The sequence below is a fragment of the Cryptomeria japonica genome, chromosome 4 (genome assembly GCF_030272615.1).
Source record: "Cryptomeria japonica chromosome 4, Sugi_1.0, whole genome shotgun sequence".
NCBI classification, from domain to species: Eukaryota; Viridiplantae; Streptophyta; class Pinopsida; order Cupressales; family Cupressaceae; genus Cryptomeria; species Cryptomeria japonica.
The window spans coordinates 675,700,672-675,719,792 of record NC_081408.1 but is presented as its reverse complement, the minus strand read 5'-3'; the positions used below and the strand labels follow the sequence as shown (position 1 = coordinate 675,719,792).

Sequence of the window (19,121 nt, the reverse complement as noted above, 5' to 3'; positions counted from 1 at the left end):
TCTAATTCACCTCATTGGGTTGTTTGGTTTGTTCCATACCTCATGGTACTTGTTTTGTTTTCTGATTGGTTTTTCTTTTGTACAAGAGTTCAAACCCTTTTAATCCAGTATTTACCAATTTAAAAAACAATCTCACATTGATAGCTTTCAATGCTTGATGTGGATGCATGGCACAAATTAGTACAAAAACAAATATAAACATCCATAGATACCAAAGATAGAGTAGCTCTTATTTCTGAAATACATTTTATCTAATTTCTTGTCTGTTTGGAATTTCTCAATTCAATCTTGGCATGCCTCCCAAGCATTTGAGTCAGTTCACAATGTTAGGCACATCTTGTAGTTCTTGGTATAAAAAACAAAGTGCACACATTCTATGGCAGAACAATGAATGGTGTTCACACTATTATTGACAAATAGGGAAATTTCCTTTCTGAAAGTTGTATCAAAGATTATTTACCTGCATGCTGGTAGGTTTATTGCTGAGACCAAAGTTTTGAATTGATAAAATTCATTGTTTATTTCTAATTTTTTCCTATTTTTCACTTGTATCAATATCTAAACCATATATGTAATTTGAAATCGCGCACATTGTCAAATTGTTTCTTCTCACCTTGCAGCTCTTCTTTTTTATTGCTACAATCATATCCAATGGCTGTAAAATTGTTCCTTTTACGTTTTTATCATTCAATGCTTGGATCCTTGAACACTTCTGAGTTCTGTGTGATCAGTTTAAAATATTTGGTCAATTCATTGTGATTATTGAATTGTATTCTAAATCGCCATGCCCTAATCAAGAATCTCGTTTGCCATCAAAACTATCGGACTTCAATTCAGTTATCCTTAAAATTTCTAATTTCCAACCAAATGAGATGTTCCTGTTAAATTCTCTCGTATTCTAATCTCCTCATTATCTATTGAGACTTTTTCTTAAATAATTTTTTGAGCTCTGAAGAACATATTATTGGATAGTTCATGGTGATAGTTGCCTCTCACACAGGCAATGTTAAGTATATGCTCAATATTTTATTATTAAAGCTAACCTGCCCCCACTGACAAGGCCATCTGCAGCCTTCTCCAGAAATGCAGATACTCTCTGGCTTCCTTCTGGTGCTATTCTCAATAGTTCAAATATTCTGACCTGTAAAAAGTTATAAACCAAAAATAAAAAATCGTAGAGGGCATCTATATGTATGTGCCAGTGTGTGTATTGCAAATGAAAGTCAACAAAAGTGTCGAAGTAAGAATCAGATGTTTAACGTACCATATTTCTTGTCAGAAAGCGACCAAGGGATGTTGTACGAAAACTACTGAGAGAAAATTGACTTGTATCTAATGGTAAATACCATGGCAATGGTGATAAGAGTGCACGGTCTTCTTCAAATAGAACCTGCAAGTAAATGAAAGTAACCCTCGTTAGCAAAACAAAATTAATTTTATATAACAATAGTTAATCATTTTATTCTGTCAATAAACCGGAGAATGAAAATAATATTCATTAACGAGCAGATTGTATACTATAGTTGCAGGATAAAAAAACGTCACCCTTAGGCTATGAAATTATTATGCTTCTTTGTAAATCACTTTATTATAAGTTTAAGAGCTACAAGTTTTGGAAGACTGTGTTAGCATTGATCACTTGTACTCTCCATTGTAATGATGGATATCTATGTAGGTGTCCTCTTGTATTATTTTTCATTCATCATGATGATAAACCACATTGTGTGGTTGGAATTGTAAATATCTTTTTGACCTATGAGCATGCTGTTGGTGTTGGAAATAAGCCACACCCAGACCGACGATGGACTGGTCCAAGAGGGGCCAGTAGCTCAGTGGTAGAGCACTCCAGCAGCGTATGGAAGGTCCTAGGTTCAAGTCCTAGCTGGTCCATGTCTCAACATGGTATCAGAGCCAGGTCCAGGCTAGGAGCCCCAAGCACACGAGAGGTGTGGCTTAAGGTGGGGTTTTGGTGTTGGAAATAAGCCACACCCAGACCGATGATGGACTGGTCCAAGAGGGGCCAGTAGCTCAGTGGTAGAGCACTCCAGCAGCGTATGGAAGGTCCTAGGTTCGAGTCCTAGCTGGTCCATGTCTCAACACATGCAATTTTATCTTGAAGCTACTTCACCTTTTTCTTGATCAGTTAAGCTACTTCATCTTAACATTATGGATTGTTGAAGGTTGAGTACCTAGCTGCAATTTTTTTAGGTTGATGGATTGACAAGTGACAAAGCCTAAGAAGGATACTCAGAAGCTAGTTGCAAGTTTAAAATCCATAAATTAAATGTTTGTTAATAACCATTGCTTATTGATGACAATACTTGCATGGAAACATGCATTCTATTTTGTCAGTAGGATAAGCCCCAGCTTTTGAATTTCTACCATAAGTATCACAGGGAAAAACCATCAAATCTCGTGATTTCCAAAATAACAGTTGCCTCTGAAGGAGCTTTTTGTATTATCAATCTCAAAAAAAAATATATCCACTAATCTAAAGGGTATGATACAAGCAGATTAAACAAAAGAAATGGGAGCAAACTCATGCTTATTCATGCAGATAGAACTTCTGTTCCCAGAAATCAAGACTTTGAAATGCTGTTCAGTCCCACTAAACAAATTCCATAATATGCTATGTTCCTGCAATTCATGCATTTCAAAAACAGTATATAGGCCAAACATTACAGAGAACCAGATTGATTGATCTAAAGGAACAAATCAAAACTAAAAGGAGAGAGAGCATTATTAGCCTATCATTCGTCAAGAAAAAACCAAATTACAGATAGCAAAACTCCTCCAGATAAGAGGAACACAGCACCAAAACCACTAACTAAAACACTAACACCCCAAACTCCTATACAAGGAGTCACAAAAGCCCCAAAAATGGGAACTGCAGGAACAGCAGTTACAAACATTGTTAGATTTTTTCTGAAAGGATTGACAGCAAACATATGAGACTAGATCAAATCTGAAAACAAACGTAAAACTTCCACACAAGATCTGAATATTGCCAATAATGCAAGTATATTATTCACAACATGATCACAATAATCCTGGTGGATTGGCGTACCAAATACATAGAACCTTGCTTATATAGGCAAGGTGAGATTCAGGATGTTATAAGATTATGACAAGTGTCATCATCCTGTAATGGTGACAACATGTAACAACTCAAGACAACTCACAACCTTATCTCTAAGTAAAAATTATGAAAAATCAATCTTATCCTGGATGAGAAGATAGACAACTAATTGTGACTACGTAATTAACTATTCAATATTATACTTAGGATAAAAATGTCCAAAGTATAAATATTACGCCAACACACTTAAGGGAGGCTACACACTTAAGCTAAAAAAGAAGGATGGGTCTCAGCAACAAGGCCTGATCAAGTACCCACTTACAAACAGATGGGAAAGGAGAAAACCCATTGAGAACAAAACTCCTAACCAATTATGTCCAAACTCTAGAAAGAAGATGCAAATATTGACAAATCCTAGAGTACAACAAGAGTAAGATCAAAATTAAATCAATCAAAAGAAGCATGCAATTTTAATGATGTGATAGATTACACTGAAGTGACAAGATTGTGACATTTTTTAGTGTGTTTACAACTTATCTTTTATATACAAGAGTCGGACTAGAACAATGACAGCCATCACATGCAAAGTCTTGCAAAACATCACATGCATGTTAGATTTTTTTTAATCCTGATTTTTTTATGTACACAGTATCTATATGGATGTCATTTCAAGAGATGATTGTTGAACCTCGTTGGTTAGATCTTCAATTTGGGAAGCTGTTGCACATTTAGAGCTCTAATACCATGTTATATTTTTGCTAAAAGGATTGACAAAAATCGTAGGAGCCTAGATCAAATTTCCACACAAGATCTGAATATCGCCAAATATGCAAGCATATTATTCACAACATGATCAAAATAATCCTAGTGGATCGACATATAAAAAACATAGAAGAACCTTGCTTATATGGGAAAGGTGAGACTTAGGATGTAATAATATTTTTGACAAGTGTCATCACCCTACGATGTGTGACAACATGTGACAACTCACAACCTCATCTCTAATTCAAAAAAGCTTAAAAACTGTCTTATTGTAAATGATAAGATAGACAACTAATTGTGACTACCTAATTAACTTAAGTTATTATGCACAATTTTATGCTTCAGATAAATATGTCCAAAGTATAAATATTACACACACACAACCCATGAACAGCTACAAAGCAGCAAAACAGATGGGTAGAGGTAATCTATAATTAAACGGCTGTTGCATTAACTTCACCATCTTTGAAAAGTCTGAACCTCTTGGTTTAGAAGAATCAAACCACGTTGCCACCAATATGAGGGTGTAAACTTTTCTAGGCATGCCATCAGGGTATTCTCTTGGGATTCCTTAGCACAATCTGAGCCATTGCTAAAGCTTTCAACCCTAGTTCTCCCCGTGTGAGGAATATAGTGCTAATTTTACCATTTGGTTGGACCAAAAAGCAATGCAGAGTCCCTAATGTAGAGTCAACATAATAATTAAATCTATAATCACTAATAGAATTAAAATTTTTCCTCTGATTGCATTCATACTTCACACTATCGCTCTCATGTTGAGTTAGGTATTCACTTTTAACCAAATATTTAATCACATCCATTGAAGCTTTTTATGATCATTGCTCATATCCCCACAGTTCACTACCCTTCAACTCTATAAGAGTCAACTAAAACTTCAACATCTACTTTTTAAGATTCATCTATAATCTTGTTAGTTCAATCTCATCATAGCTCCGCATCAATATTTGGTTGTACCTCACTCTTCAAATCATTTCTCTTTTTCTCCCAAATTTGCTTTGTACTCCCTTCTTGGCCGACCTAGAATTTCATTTTTATTTTCAATCTCAAATCTAGCTTTTGCTAGACAAGACAAAGCTATCACTTCAAATATTCCTTCCTCTTTCCACAACTTTAAGAGTTTTTTACTTTTTTCATGCGGAACCTCATAGGTATTCTCTCTACCGCGATGGATTATATTTGGATCAAATTGTCAAGGTCTACTCAACAACAAAAGGCATGCATCCATTGACACCACATCACAAAGCACTTCATCCACAAATTGACCAATTTTAATGGAAACAAGGTAAGAATCCCCACAAGTACACTATGACTCTTTTTAACTAAGAACTCTTGTAGGGTTTAGCTTTTGGAATGGAAAAAAGCTGTGATTTATCAACCATTTCTGTACTCACTAGGTTCTTGGTAGATCCACCATCTATGATCAACTTACATACCTTGTCCTTACATTTACATGAAACTCTTCCTCTTCCAATCAGCTTTGGGGTTTTTTTGTCCCCAACTATTAAGGTCTGAGTTCCATCATCAATAGTATCCCATCCTTCTATGCATAGTTTCTCTAATTTAGATTTTCGTCCTTTCTTCTTCCTTGGAGTGCTAATGTTCAATTGAGATGCCACTCATTGTTTGGGCAATGAAGCACTTCTTTAAAGGGACACCACATCATTGTGGTCAATGAAATCAGGAATGTCGTCATCAAGATCTTCCATAAAAGGGAAAGTGCCCTCTATATTAAAACAATCGCCCTTCTTGTCGGTAAGTTGATTAATTCTGAGAAAATCTTCTTTGGGAGGGTTTTGAGAAAGGGGTGACTCCATAGAGATTGAGGTATTCGCTAAAGCCATTTGTTCTGGTCTTATCTTCTTATGGGGTTCCATGAACTTATCCTAACCACGCCAAATGAAATCTGCATCAGGAGAGCTAGGCTTCTTGATCTATAGTTGCACACTCTACGAGTACTCTGAGTTACCAAGTACTCTATATTTTTTTCGCTGGATGAGTTTTCACAAGTTTAACTCTTGCTTTTTTATAGACATAAAAAACATGGGTAAAAATGTCAACGTAGGTTAAGCGCTGGTTAAAATGTGTTTTTCACATGTTTTTCTGTAAAACCATGCATTTTCTCTTTTGAGACATCAATTATCAATTTAATATATTTTGTAATTGAATTAAATAAAAAAGGTTTCTTTAAGAGATTTTAATTTTTAGTAGTTTCTAAGTTGCTAAGTTGAAAATTTTGAGCTTTGAAATGTTGAGCATGGCACAAACCCTTGAGTATCTGCTTAACGAATTGATTGAGTGTCCAACTTAACAAAGGATACCGCTTGATCAATCATATCCTTGATGTGACAAGTATCTTGCATGATCAAAGGGAGGTTATATGATATGATCTAGAGAGGAATGGAAGTAATTTTTGCAGTTGTTGGATCAAAAAAAGGGGATCACAGGGAAATAAAAAGGCTTGATTGTCCATAGAACCAAGGATCATTCTCTATCACAAAGTTGCAGTATGCTATTGAGTTAAAGCATAGAAGAAAGAAGCCAAAATCCCGAATTTTAATAGTAGGAGTAGCCAAGTTGCTCTAGGTTGTCTTTGTCCATTCCATAAATAGTTCAAAGGATGGGCATTTCATAAGGAATCTAAGGATAAGGGATCGACTTCCAGCATTAGTTTAAGTTGCATTAATACAAGAATTAGAGATGTGAAAATCAATAGGTTCATCCACCAAGACCACCTCAGAATCACCCAAGGAGAACATGTGTTTGCATGATTAAGGGGAGAAAATAGGATCCAAGTTCTTGCTAGGAGCCTAGGCGATATCATCATCCAAACTTTGAGTCAATTTTTTGGAGGGAAGATTAAGGTTCACCAGAATGATCTGCTCTTTGCAAAATGCATTGCATTTGTGGAATCGATTTTCCCTATTCTTGCAAGCCTCAAAGAAAAGTGGGGAATGATTGAGGCTTGAGCACCATCCGGATGGAAGCATCAAGAGCAAGGCGAATAGAAGAACACACATCTTTCTGCACACTATTTGTTGTTGCCCAAGAGGGTCAAAATCCAAAACTAAATTTGTGAACTTGCCTTGCATCTACAAGCCCTTCTTGTTGTAGGTCGTAGGTTGTAGCGTCTCCTTTCATCACTCTTACTTTCCTCAATTGCACTCACCTGCTCTTGCACCTTGCATCACACTCCTGCTCCTCCCATCGCACGTGGCCCAGTTCCTTCACACATATTGCTTAGGGAATATGGTACATATGGCTTATAGGTCTAGTGCTCTTTGTTAATTTATATTTATTTAATTTTTTCTAGTAAATTTCCACCCAAGGGGCCACTCCCTTTTATATTGATTTTAGAAAAAATATCATGCTAGTGCTTTCCATGACTAGGAAAGCCATGTCAGTTCAGAAACACACAAGGGTGCATCTATAGCTAACTACCTAACATCTAGAGACATATTAACAAAAAGGCTCACATTCGTTAAACATATTACGTTGTATATAAGCATATAGACTTGAAACTAATAACCATATAGATTCAACATTCTGCTCCCCATTGTCAACACTTAACCTTCATTCATCCTCTATTTTCTCTTAATCTTCTAGTACAAAAATCCAATCAATTTCCTTGGCAGCTAAGATTCCTGTAACACACTAGTTTGCTTCCCTTTCTTTTGTTTAATCTGCTAGTAACATATCCTTTAGATTAGTGGAGATATTTTATTAAAATGGATGATATAGAAAGCTCCTTCAAATGCAACAGTTATTTTGGAAATTGCTAGATATGATGGCTTCTCCCCATGATAGTTATGATATGTAAAGAATAAAGAAACTGGTCAGTATGCATTAGTTGGAATCCTATATTTATAGAAGTTCAAAAGTTGAGGCTTACCTTACTGACAGAATGGATTGTATCCATCCATGCAAGTATTGCCATCAATAAGCAATGGTTGTTAACATTGTCATGAACATGTAATTTATGGATTTTAAACTTGCAACTAGTTTCTGAGTATCCTTTCTCAGGTTTTCTCACTTGTCAATTTATCAGCCTATTTATTAGTTTAACAAAAAATTGTTGCTAGATACTCAAGCTTTAACAATCCATAGTGTTAAGAAGTAGCTATGAGATAAAATTGCACACTCATAGGTCAAAAATACTTTTACAATTCCAACCACACAATGTAGTTCATCATCAAGATGAATGACAAGATTATAGAAGAGGACACCTAACATAGATAACCATCATTACAATGAAGAGTAGGGGTAATCAATGCAGTCCAATGGTGGGATAATGTGCAGAGTTTAAGAAGAAGATGAGGAAAAGAAAAAGTTAAACTTTGGCCTAAGATGTTGAAACATTTAAGAGCTCAATTCTTGCCCTTATATTACCAACAAAAATCATTTAAAGAATTCAACATTTTAAAACAAATGGATGAGTAAATGCAGACTTATATTGAATAGTTTATGAGGCTTCAAAATCAAACAAATATACAAGAGAGTGGAGGACAAGCAACAGCCCGTTTTGTGAATGGACTAAAGTTTCAACTTCAAGACAAGCTTGCATTGGTGAAAGTTCGTACTATAGACAAGTCTTATGAATATGCCTTAAATGCAAGGGGGAAATTGAACTGAAAAAAAAATACAAATTAGGCAGTAAAAGGGGTGATAGCAAGGAAAATAAAGGGGAAGACATTTATTCAAAGCATATTATAGTGAAGAGCTGAAGAAGGCAACAATGTGAAGGATGATTTTAGAAGAAGGGAAGGCTTTGGAGGTAGGGATGAGGAGATAGCCTTCTAGAGAGTTAAAGGCCTTGAAGTGTTTTATTTGTGATAAAGCCCATAAGGCCATTGACTAAGCTAATAATATCAAAAGGGCGATGGTAGCCCTAAGAAGAAGAAAAAAGCTATTTGGAAGAAGTTGAAATTGAGTCAAGAGATAACTTGGTGTTGAGAAGAACCTTAAATCCTAGTTCCCTTTTGGGTTCTTCTTGCTCTCCTTTTTCATCTAAATCAGTTCTTGTCTTTTGTTTGCCCCACTCATGGGTCTGAAGGTGTTAGCCTTATATCAAAAGCTTCACCCTTATATCAAAAGTTTTTATATTGAGAGTGTGCCCTAACCCCACAACTTGCCTATCAAAGAAATAAGAATAATAATGACAATGAGAATACAATTAATAACAATAAGATGAAAAAGAATGATCAATGCAATATAACAAAAGTAATAGAAGTTTCTATAGTCTACCCTTGTCTTACTCTCTCACTTATATAAGCTCAAAACAAAGGAGATACAAGCCTTGAAAAAAGATATGGTTATCGAACCAATAAATTTTCATGAAAGTTTTGAATGTGAAAAAGCTTTCCTGAGCATGCATCTGAAAATAACACTCCCACTGAATCTAAAAGCTTTCAACATTATGAGGCTGAGTAAAAAGGTAGATAACTTATTTACCATTTAAACAAGCTTGCAGAAGGAAAAAAAATTATAAATGATTTAGAAATGTTTGGCAGGTGGCCACAATATTGAAGTTGGGTTTCTGTTTTAATGAGAAAAACTACAGTCAATGAAACGAAGCTATAAGAAAGAACATGCGTACAAGATGAAACTTTGGGCTTCAATGTTGAATCTGAAAAGTATCAACCTATATTAGACAAGTACCATAAACACATTGAAATGGAGCACCAAAATTAGGGATCGCTAAATGTCCTCGTCAGCCAGTTTTTACACTCTGCAGAAACGACCTGATATATATACTTAATTATTCTAATGTTTACGGAAAAAAAAAAATCATAAATACTACCTCAAATCCAGCAGATTTTAGAGCTTCTAGACACTGACTTGTGGTAAGGATGTCAGACAGCCCATCCCCGAGTTCAATATCTGCCTGTCATTAATTAATCATGACACAACAAAAATCAGATATAGTAGTTTCTTTTGGAAGTACTATTCTAGAACAGTATATGATTCTGCCATAATTTCAAATTTGATTTGGGAGGGTCCAAACCTTAATTTTCTGATGTTCTTCATTCTCTGGATCAAAAGAGTCAGTCATACACCACTCATATGCTGCAAACAGCTGACCAGGCTTAAGCACTCTTTTTATCTCTTTATAGCAGTCAACCTTGCTCACCAGTTCAATAAAGTTTGTGAGTATTGAGAATAAGGCATACTGGTGAAAATGTAGAATATTATAAAAAGCAAACGAGACACTAATGTCAGCTTTTCAGTCAGTTGCAAAACAACTTTCATGACGAAGCATAAATTGCAAAAAAGCAAAATTGCGAATCTTAATCTGTGGATAAATTTTGCGTACTTACCATATCTGGGGCATGGCAAGTAGCCTCAATTGCATATATTGCATCAAAAGAATCATTTGCAAAAGGCATCTTCATGAAATCTCCCTGTAAATTATATACCACAAATCAATTCTCGAACAAATATACTTTCATGACCAAAATGTTTAGAGAAAACAGCTGACTTAACTGGTAATGAGCAACCTTCAAGCACTTCGATGTTGCTGCGTGCACAATTTTTTTTTCACTAACTAAAAATATGTTGACTTGAACCTCTAAGCTGTGATGAAAATTAATACATTAATAATCTCTAAATTTAACCATAGGAAAAATTATTTACCTTTACAAAACCACAGGTTTTGTCCAGTCCACAAAGCCTGTTCAGTTCCTGGAAATGAAAAAGAAGAGTAAATTGAAACAGAATCGCTTAATTTTCCAGCACATTCTAGACGATATAAAGTTGCAAGTGCATGGAAATCACATTTTTAACATTACATGATAAATCTACTTTGAAGAACAAAAAGATAGATTGGCAATTAATAGAGGAAAGAAGACATTTTCAATAAAAAAACTAAATCTGAAGCATTCATTTCATGAAATTGTATGTCCAAATGAGACTATTTTTAAGGGAACTTACAGTTCCTCTTGCTATTTGGTAAGCATTATTGTTCAGGCCTGTTATCGAAGTGCAACTACATACAAAGTCACACAGCAATGAGGTTAGATAATTCTCCAATCAAAGTATAGATGTTTTGCATGCTATTAAGAAAATTAACCATAATGTATATAAATTTTATCCAATAATATATAACAGTGACTAGGGTAAAGGCCAAGAATAGTTTGTTTAAAAAAAGAAACGAACTATGGTTTGAATTGTGCATTATTGAGAGTCTAGTGATTATTTAGTACAAATTTTTAAATTAATTCATTGGTTTATTTTTTTGTTTTTTCTTCATTTGATCATATGAGCTATATGAGTCTTAATTGGTCTTAACGAGCTATAGCTCAACAAGTGGCATCAAAATTAAGCTAGGAGCCCCAAGCACTTGCTATGTGGATTAAGAGGGGTGTTGGACAAAAGCCACACCCAAACTGATGATAGATTGGCCACAAAGTGGCTAGTAGCTTACTTGGTAGAGCACTTCAACAACAAATAAGGAAGCATAGAATTAGACTTGCTTGCATTTGCAGGTACAGTCCGAAAATCCGATAAAAACTGACTCCCAAATCCCAAGAGCTACATATAAGCGAAGAATCAAAGGTCCTTCACACATTTGCAATGTTTGTAAAACTAAAAGTGAACCCAATAACCCCGCCAAAGACGTTGAATAGTGACAACAATTAATCAAAATCTTATCATATCATATCTTATGAACAAACTACTTTATCCTTGAGAGATGATCCATAATTTCTAGATTTTCCTAATTTTGATGGTGGTTGTCATCTTGAAGTTTTATATATATCTTTGTAGTCTTTGGAAAAAGATATTAATTTTATAACAACAACTGCATAAAGATTGTAATTATTCCTTTGAGGAATAAGAATATGATATGACGTTGGATAATGACAACAATTAACCAAAATTTTATTATATCTTATCTCATGAACAAGCTGCTTTATCCTTAAGAGTGAACAAGCTGCTTTATCCTTAAGAGAGAATCCATTATTTCCTCAATGGAAAAATCTAGATTTTCTTAAGTTTGATGGTATTTGTTATTTTGAAGTTTTATATATATATCTTTGTAGTCTTTAAAAGAAGATAGTTAATTTTGTAACAACAATTGCATGAAGATTGTAATTATTCATTTCAGCAATAAGAATATTGATGCTTTGCTATGGATGTTTCCTTGGCATATTGTCAAGGTTTTACCATGTAAATCTATGTTTTGTTTGTTAATCTATTTTATTTTCTTTTTTATTTCTTTGCAATTAAATTGTGTTGTAATATTTAAGTTTGTTGAATTTTTTGTAATGACTATGTTGGGATTCAATGTTTGTTTTTTAGCATCAAATGGTGAAGGTTTCAAATGCAAGGTTTTAGGTGGAGAAATTCAATGGAAATAATAACTTTGAGCTATAGAAGCTCAAGATGCATGATTTGTTAGTGCAACAAGGATTGCACAAGGTGTTGGTAGGAAAGTCGAAGAAACCAATGAATATGACTAATGAGGATTGGGAGGTTCTGGATACAAGAGATCTTAGCACAATTTTTGGTTGTGTTTGGCATATTACGTTATTTTTTATATTGTTGGAGAAGAAACAACAACGGGCTTATGGAGTAGAATGGAGTCTTTACATGACAAAATTCTTAACAAATTGGATTTACTTGAAGAGACAATTGTATATTTTGCGAATGAAGGTACAAAAATTATTGATCATTTAAATATTTTCAATACTCTTATATGTCAATTAGATAGTATCGGTGTAAAAATTGAAGATGAAGACAATGCAATCACATTATTTTGTTCATTTCCTAAATCCTAGAATTGCTTAGTCACTTTGATTAGCATTAGCACAACTGACACCTTTGAATTTGATTATGTTGTGGGAGATTTGTTGTCCAAAGAGGTGCAAAGGAAATCTAATATAGAAACCTTCACACTAGAAGCAATGGTGGCTAGGGATCGATCTTCAAGAAAAGGGGGGATTCAAGAGGTATATCCATATCTAAGTCTAAAGGTGGAAATGGTAAGGGGAAATGTTGGTACTGCAATAAATTAGGGCATCTCAAGAAAGATTGCTAGAAGATGAAAGAAGACAAGGATGACTCTAAACAAGAAGCAAATCTAGGTGAAGCAAGTTTAGGTATGGTTACTGAAGTACTATATGTTGTAATATCTTATAATATCACGAGGAATGATTATTAGATTCTCATGATTTTAATCACATGTGTCCACATAAGAGTTGATTTTCTACTTACTAGGCTATTGATGGTGGTGTTGTTTTTATGGGAAACAATGTTTGTTGCAAGACTATTGGGATTTGGAGTATTAAGATTAAAAAAGACATTAACAGAGGTAAGACATTAACAAAGGTTTAGAAGACAAGGATGACTCTAAACAAGAAGCAAATCTAGGTGAAGCAAGTTTAGGTATGGTTACTGAAGTACTATATGTTGTAATATCTTATAATATGACAAGGAATGATTACTAGATTCTCATGATTTTAATCACGTGTCCACATAAGAGTTGATTTTCTACTTACTAGTCTATTGATGGTGGTGTTGTTTTTATGGGAAACAATGTTTGTTGCAAGACTATTGGGATTGGGAGTATTAAGATTAAAAAATACATTAACAGAGGTACGACATGTACTAGAACTCAAAAAGAATTTAATTTCCTAGGGAGTTTTGGATTCTAGAGGTTATAAATTTATTTGTCAAGGTGGAGTACTGAAAGTCCCGAGGACATTTTTGCAGTCATGAAAGCTACAAAGAAATTAGAAACCTTTACAAGCTAGAAGGGACTATTGAAATAAATGAAACATTGGTGGTATCTAAGGAAGCAAATGAATCTACTTGTTTATGGGATCAAGTGTTGGGTCATATGAGCAAGAAAGGCCTAAAGGTACTAATAAACCATAAGTTACTTATATATTTAAAAATTTTGAATTTGGATTTTTGCAAGCATTTTGTCTTTGGAAAGTAGTGCAGATAGAAGTTTAAAATAAGTAGTCATACAAGTAAGGGTATTCTGGAATATATTCATTCAAATGTTTGGGAGCCATACCCTACAATTTCTCTTGGAGAATCATCATATTTTGTGACTTTTATAGATGATTATCATGGAAAGGTGTGGGTCTATATTCTTAAAAGTAAAGTCGATGTGTTAAGTGTATTTAAACAGTTTATAATTTTGGTTGGAAAGAGTATTGGATGGTCAATCAAGTGTTTAAGAATAGATAATGGAGGCAAGTTCACATCTTTGGAATTTGAGAATTATTGTAAGGAAGCTAGGATTGAAGGCATAAAACCATATTTTACACTCCTTAGCAAAATGGTTTTGTTGAACGCATGAATATGATTCTTCTAGAAAGAGCAAGGAACATGTTCATTAATGGCAAGTTGGAGCAAGAGTTGTGGGAAGATGCAGTCAATACAACATGCTATTTTGTAAATTGGTCACCATCAATTACAATAGATTGCAAGATTCCTAAAGAGGTATGCATAGGTCATTCTTGTGATTATTCAATTTTTTTTTTATGGTTGTGATGCATATGCTCTTATTTCTAAAGATCAACACTCTAAATTGTACCCCCAGTCCAATAAGTATATTTTTGTTAGTTATGGTTATGTAGTTAAGGGATATAGATTGTGGGATCCTACTACCCACGAAATCATCAATAACAAAGATGCAGTTTTTGATGAATCTTCTCTTATAAAATCAAATATAGTAGAAATTTATATGGAATAGGAAAAAGTACTACAACATCAACAAATTTAGTAAAAAATCCATCCATCCACAAAAAATAGGGAGCAAGAAGAAGCTTTTGTAGATGAAGTTGAGGATGCAAAAAATAAGGAACAAGAAAAAGCTTCTGAAGATGAAGTCGAGGATGCAAAAAGGTGAAGTTTTGTAATTTTTTTTAATTCGCCAGTAAAATTATTTTATTTGTTTTATATTGAAGCATAATTCGCCAAGCTAAACTTTATAGTTAAACTATTTTTTTTAATTTGCTCATAATTTTTTTTTTTTTGGTTTATATCAAATGTTTGATTCACTAGAAAAATTATATTATATTTTTAAAGAAAGATAAATATTTGTCAACATTTTCTACCGATTTTTGTCGATTTCAATAAATTCACAATGACTGATTTTCATCAATTTTAAACTGAATGAAATCTACACCAACCACATAATTTATAACTTTTGAAGCTTCTAGAGGAATTTGGTCTTTATTGATTGAAGAATCAATATTTGGGGGGTGGAAAAAGCCTTTTCTCAACCCCAAAATGGATCTCCCTCAAGAACAACCATCTCAACCTTCCTTGCAACCTCAAATCCTTGAGCCTTTAGATGAGCCTCCAACAAAATGTCAAGGAGTAGTTCATCCTCCTCATCAATCCATTCACTCATCCAATCAAAACTACAATCTTATGCACTAGAGACACCATCATCCTCATCCAAAAATGCATTATCGAATGATTAGGTCACATTAGATGCAACAAGGGTTTTTGTAGAACAACCATATGCAAAAATAAAGGAATATTCATCCTCCTCAACCCAATCACCACTAGAAATAAAGTTTCCAAGATTGTGTGATTGTCTTCCTCTGGGTCACCTTCACTTTCATTTTCCTTGCATGATGCAAAAACCATTGCAATCGGTAGGGGTTGGTGCATCATAGTGAAATGTTGTTCCGTTGTGTTTTCTTTTGTGGCCCACCTTGTTATCGTTATAATTTTTCTTAGTCATTATGATGGGAGATTGTTGTCAAGGTGGAGATTGTCGGATAACGACAACAATTAATCAAAATCTTATCATATCTTATCTTATGAAATTACTTTATTTAAAGAGAATCCATAATTTCTTTAAGGGAAATTTAGATTTTTCTAAGTTTGATTGTGGTTGCTATATTGAAGTTTTATATATATCTTTGTAGTCTTTGAAAGAAGGTAGTTAATTTTGTAACAATAGCAACTGCATGAAGATTGCAATTATAACTCTGAGAAATAGGAATACTGATACTTTTCTTGTGGATGTTTCCTTGGCATATTTTCAAGGTTTTACCACACAAACATGTCTTGTTTGTTTTTTATTAGATAAGAAGAAAAATAGGGTGTTGAACCTTTTACAATAAAGGCCCCAAGGGTTGAGAAACATAGGCCATAATATACAACTTACAGGACACAAGCAAGCCTTCAGTCAACTCAAGTAAGAGTTTGGAAAGAGGAAGGAGAAAGACCTTTACTTCGTTGACTAACAACAATCAAAGCAATATTATTGTCCAACATACCAATACAAGGGGAAGCAAAAGGGGAAATGTCAACAGAGGGCCTATCTACACACGAAGAGGGGGCAATCGGATGATGAGGTGAAAGATGCAATATAGAAGCAACATGCACAACATAAGTGGTAACAACAATATAAGAACCCATGGCTACACCAAAGACTGACAAATTACTTGGGATTGGTGACGCATTGATGACATAAGATGTAGTAGGAAGAAAAACATAAGAGGAACAACAAGGAGGTTTTGAAGGCAACCCTATCTCCATAGGAGGGGTTAGAGCTTCCACAGAATAGAACAAGGACATAAGAGCTAGATTGAAATCAATATACACATCGTTATCATCCTCAAAGGAGTCACTAGACAAATTAGAAACATTGATAGTTAAAAGGTCATCAATAGCATCCTTTAACCATGTAGAAGGGCCCTTGCAATGCGAGAGAGGACAATTTGCAGCCAAGTGACCAATGGAGAAGCAAGAATAACATTAGAAGAGGGGATCTCATAATCAAGAGCTCGAGTCCAAGGTCTATCCCCAAATATGTCTTGTTTGTTATTTATTTATTTTCTTTATTATTTCTTCACAACTAATTTGTGACACAATATTATTTAATTATGTGGGTTTGTGTTTCCACTTCAATAACAAAAGACATCAAGGAATTGCAATTTTTGACTATGGGGTTTCAGTTAATCTTATTAGAGTGCCTAACTAGGCATTTGGAGTTACTGAAGCAATTTTTAAAAAGTTGACGTGTATTCTTAGTAGAGACAAAAGTTCCTCAAAATGCTTTGATTTTCTTTTAGCAAATGCAATAAACAACTATATATTCTAATTGATCACATTTTCCAAAATAAGAGCTATGAAACTAGGTATAAAGATTGGTGAAAAAGCATTGAAAATAGGATCTTTGTTCATCGTCATAGTTTGAAATGGCTTGATAGACATGTTTTCCAAATGTGCCATTGAGTGCCACAAATGTGTACCATCTGTTTCACATAATGCTCAAATATATATACATACATAGTGCATGTTTCTATTATAAGCCCTAAGGGCGAACAAAATAACAATAAAATTAAAAGTTATTGAAATTTGAGAATTCTATTTTAACTTCCAAGTTTAAGCATTTTTAAACCTTAAATAGCTATAAAAAATAATAAGAAATACTTAAAGACATTTCTAAACACAAATACTGAACATTAAATAGCTATCACAATTGTGCTTAGAATGCCAACCTGAACCTAGAAATTTCTCTCAGTGGCCCTCCAATTCCACATCCAACATCTAGTACCTATAATTTTAACATGAAAATTATGAATTAAAAATTAAAAATCTTAAAAAATTATAAAACAAAATAAAATGGATAGTTAATATAACCTTCATTCCTGGCTTTAAACAAAGTTGGAGAGCAAGAAAATGCTCATAGCGCTTCATACTTTCTCGAAAAGATTCCCCTTTCCATCTGCATTGTTAAAACTCATCCATCACCATTAATTCAAAGCAAGTTCATGTATTACCATCCATCCAAAAAGCCCTCTCTAATTGCTTTTGGTTCTAATGCTAGATTTGCACTTTGAAATAGATAAAATAAGGGTATAAGACAAATACCAATTGATACAGTTCTATAATTGATTTGAACTAGTGGAATTCATATTTTTTAAATAAAACTTTATTGCAAAACAAGAATCCTTATGTAGAATGGAAAGAAATCCAACTTTAGTTGCAAAAAATGGACAACCTGTTTGCGAAATGAAAAGATTCCCCCCATCCATACTCATAGAAACTTGTTGATAGGTCATAATATTTATTCGCCTACAAACATAGGAACTCAAGTTAGAAAACTATTTCAAGAATTCTGTTGTTAACCCATAATAAAAAATAATTAATCTTGATAATCACACCAACTTTATCATAATTATATTCGCAATCAATGAAATTAATGTTTATTGTAAAAAATGATTCGTAGTTAAAATTATGTGCAAAAAAATCAAAAGAAGAATAATGTCATGGAATGAAGTGATTCTTCAAATTAAAAAATTTCAATTAGCTTTGATGATGATGGAGACTTGGCCATCTTTCATGATCACACTTTGATTGGGAAGTTTTTGGGATAAAAATTTACAAGGCACAAAATTATCGAATGGATGAAGTAACCTTATTTTGTGCATTTCACGGTGAAATTCCTTTGTAGTGTTTCTTTCTAACTTTCTTTAAATCTAATTCAATTAGGGATGAAATTATTTATAGTGTCTTTTGGACTATGAATTATGCATTAATATTCTTGCAAAATTGGCGATTATTGATCCTAATCCATGTGCATCTTTTGATTCTCCTGTTTGGATCAATCTTTACAATCCTTCCAATCAAATTATAGAGAAAAGGATTCTCAAAGATAAAAAATAGTTTAGGATACATAATTTCCTTAGACAATGAATTATTGGAAGGAAACTTCTACATTTATGCAAGAATTCAAATTACCTTAATTCATAAATCCCCCGAAGAAATAAACCTAGTTACTTCCACAAGTTCCTAGGCTAGTAGATGTTGACGAACCATAATTTTTCTACCTTCATTGCAGAAGTTGAAAACACCAGGAGTCAAATCAGCATGACAATCAAAAGTGTTGAGGTGGATCCCTAATGAAAATGATAGCCTCCACAGAGGCTAATGATAAAAATCAAGCCAAATACCATCATGTTTAAGATTGTACCCTTTCCAAAAACATGCAACTTACAAATTATGTTTAGAATCTTATCAATCTTGGCAAATTTATTGTAGAAGGACCCCCATTCTCTTCACCTAATGAGAAATTATGATGCAGGAGCATCCCTAGCTCTTGGCAATCTTGCATCTACCAAAAACATTTTTTTTCAGTTTTACAATTTCAACATTTCTTTCTGCATTTTCTTGTATTTCCTCACCAAATCTTGCGGAGCTGGACTTTACTTGTGAACATGATTATCTTCCTTATTCCTGAACTGCGGGACGTTTGGATCTTTTTTTGGCAAGTTATCACTTCTGG

The 19,121-nt window shown here is 33.8% G+C and overlaps 1 protein-coding gene across 1 annotated transcript in view; it reads right to left on the bottom strand.

Annotated features, from left to right (window-relative positions):
• The window catches only part of LOC131046869 (cycloartenol-C-24-methyltransferase), a 71,508-nt gene that overhangs the window by 30,690 nt on the left and 21,697 nt on the right, over nucleotides 1–19,121 (bottom strand). The window contains exons 4-13 of the mRNA XM_057980680.2: nucleotides 17,838–17,911; nucleotides 17,477–17,561; nucleotides 17,335–17,390; nucleotides 10,790–10,844; nucleotides 10,493–10,540; nucleotides 10,177–10,260; nucleotides 9,864–9,980; nucleotides 9,660–9,743; nucleotides 1,265–1,390; nucleotides 1,044–1,141 (exon numbers count right to left, since the gene is read on the bottom strand). Of these exons, the coding sequence (XP_057836663.1) occupies nucleotides 1,044–1,141; nucleotides 1,265–1,390; nucleotides 9,660–9,743; nucleotides 9,864–9,980; nucleotides 10,177–10,260; nucleotides 10,493–10,540; nucleotides 10,790–10,844; nucleotides 17,335–17,390; nucleotides 17,477–17,561; nucleotides 17,838–17,911 (827 nt within the window). The remainder of the gene's footprint in view (nucleotides 1–1,043; nucleotides 1,142–1,264; nucleotides 1,391–9,659; nucleotides 9,744–9,863; nucleotides 9,981–10,176; nucleotides 10,261–10,492; nucleotides 10,541–10,789; nucleotides 10,845–17,334; nucleotides 17,391–17,476; nucleotides 17,562–17,837; nucleotides 17,912–19,121) is intronic.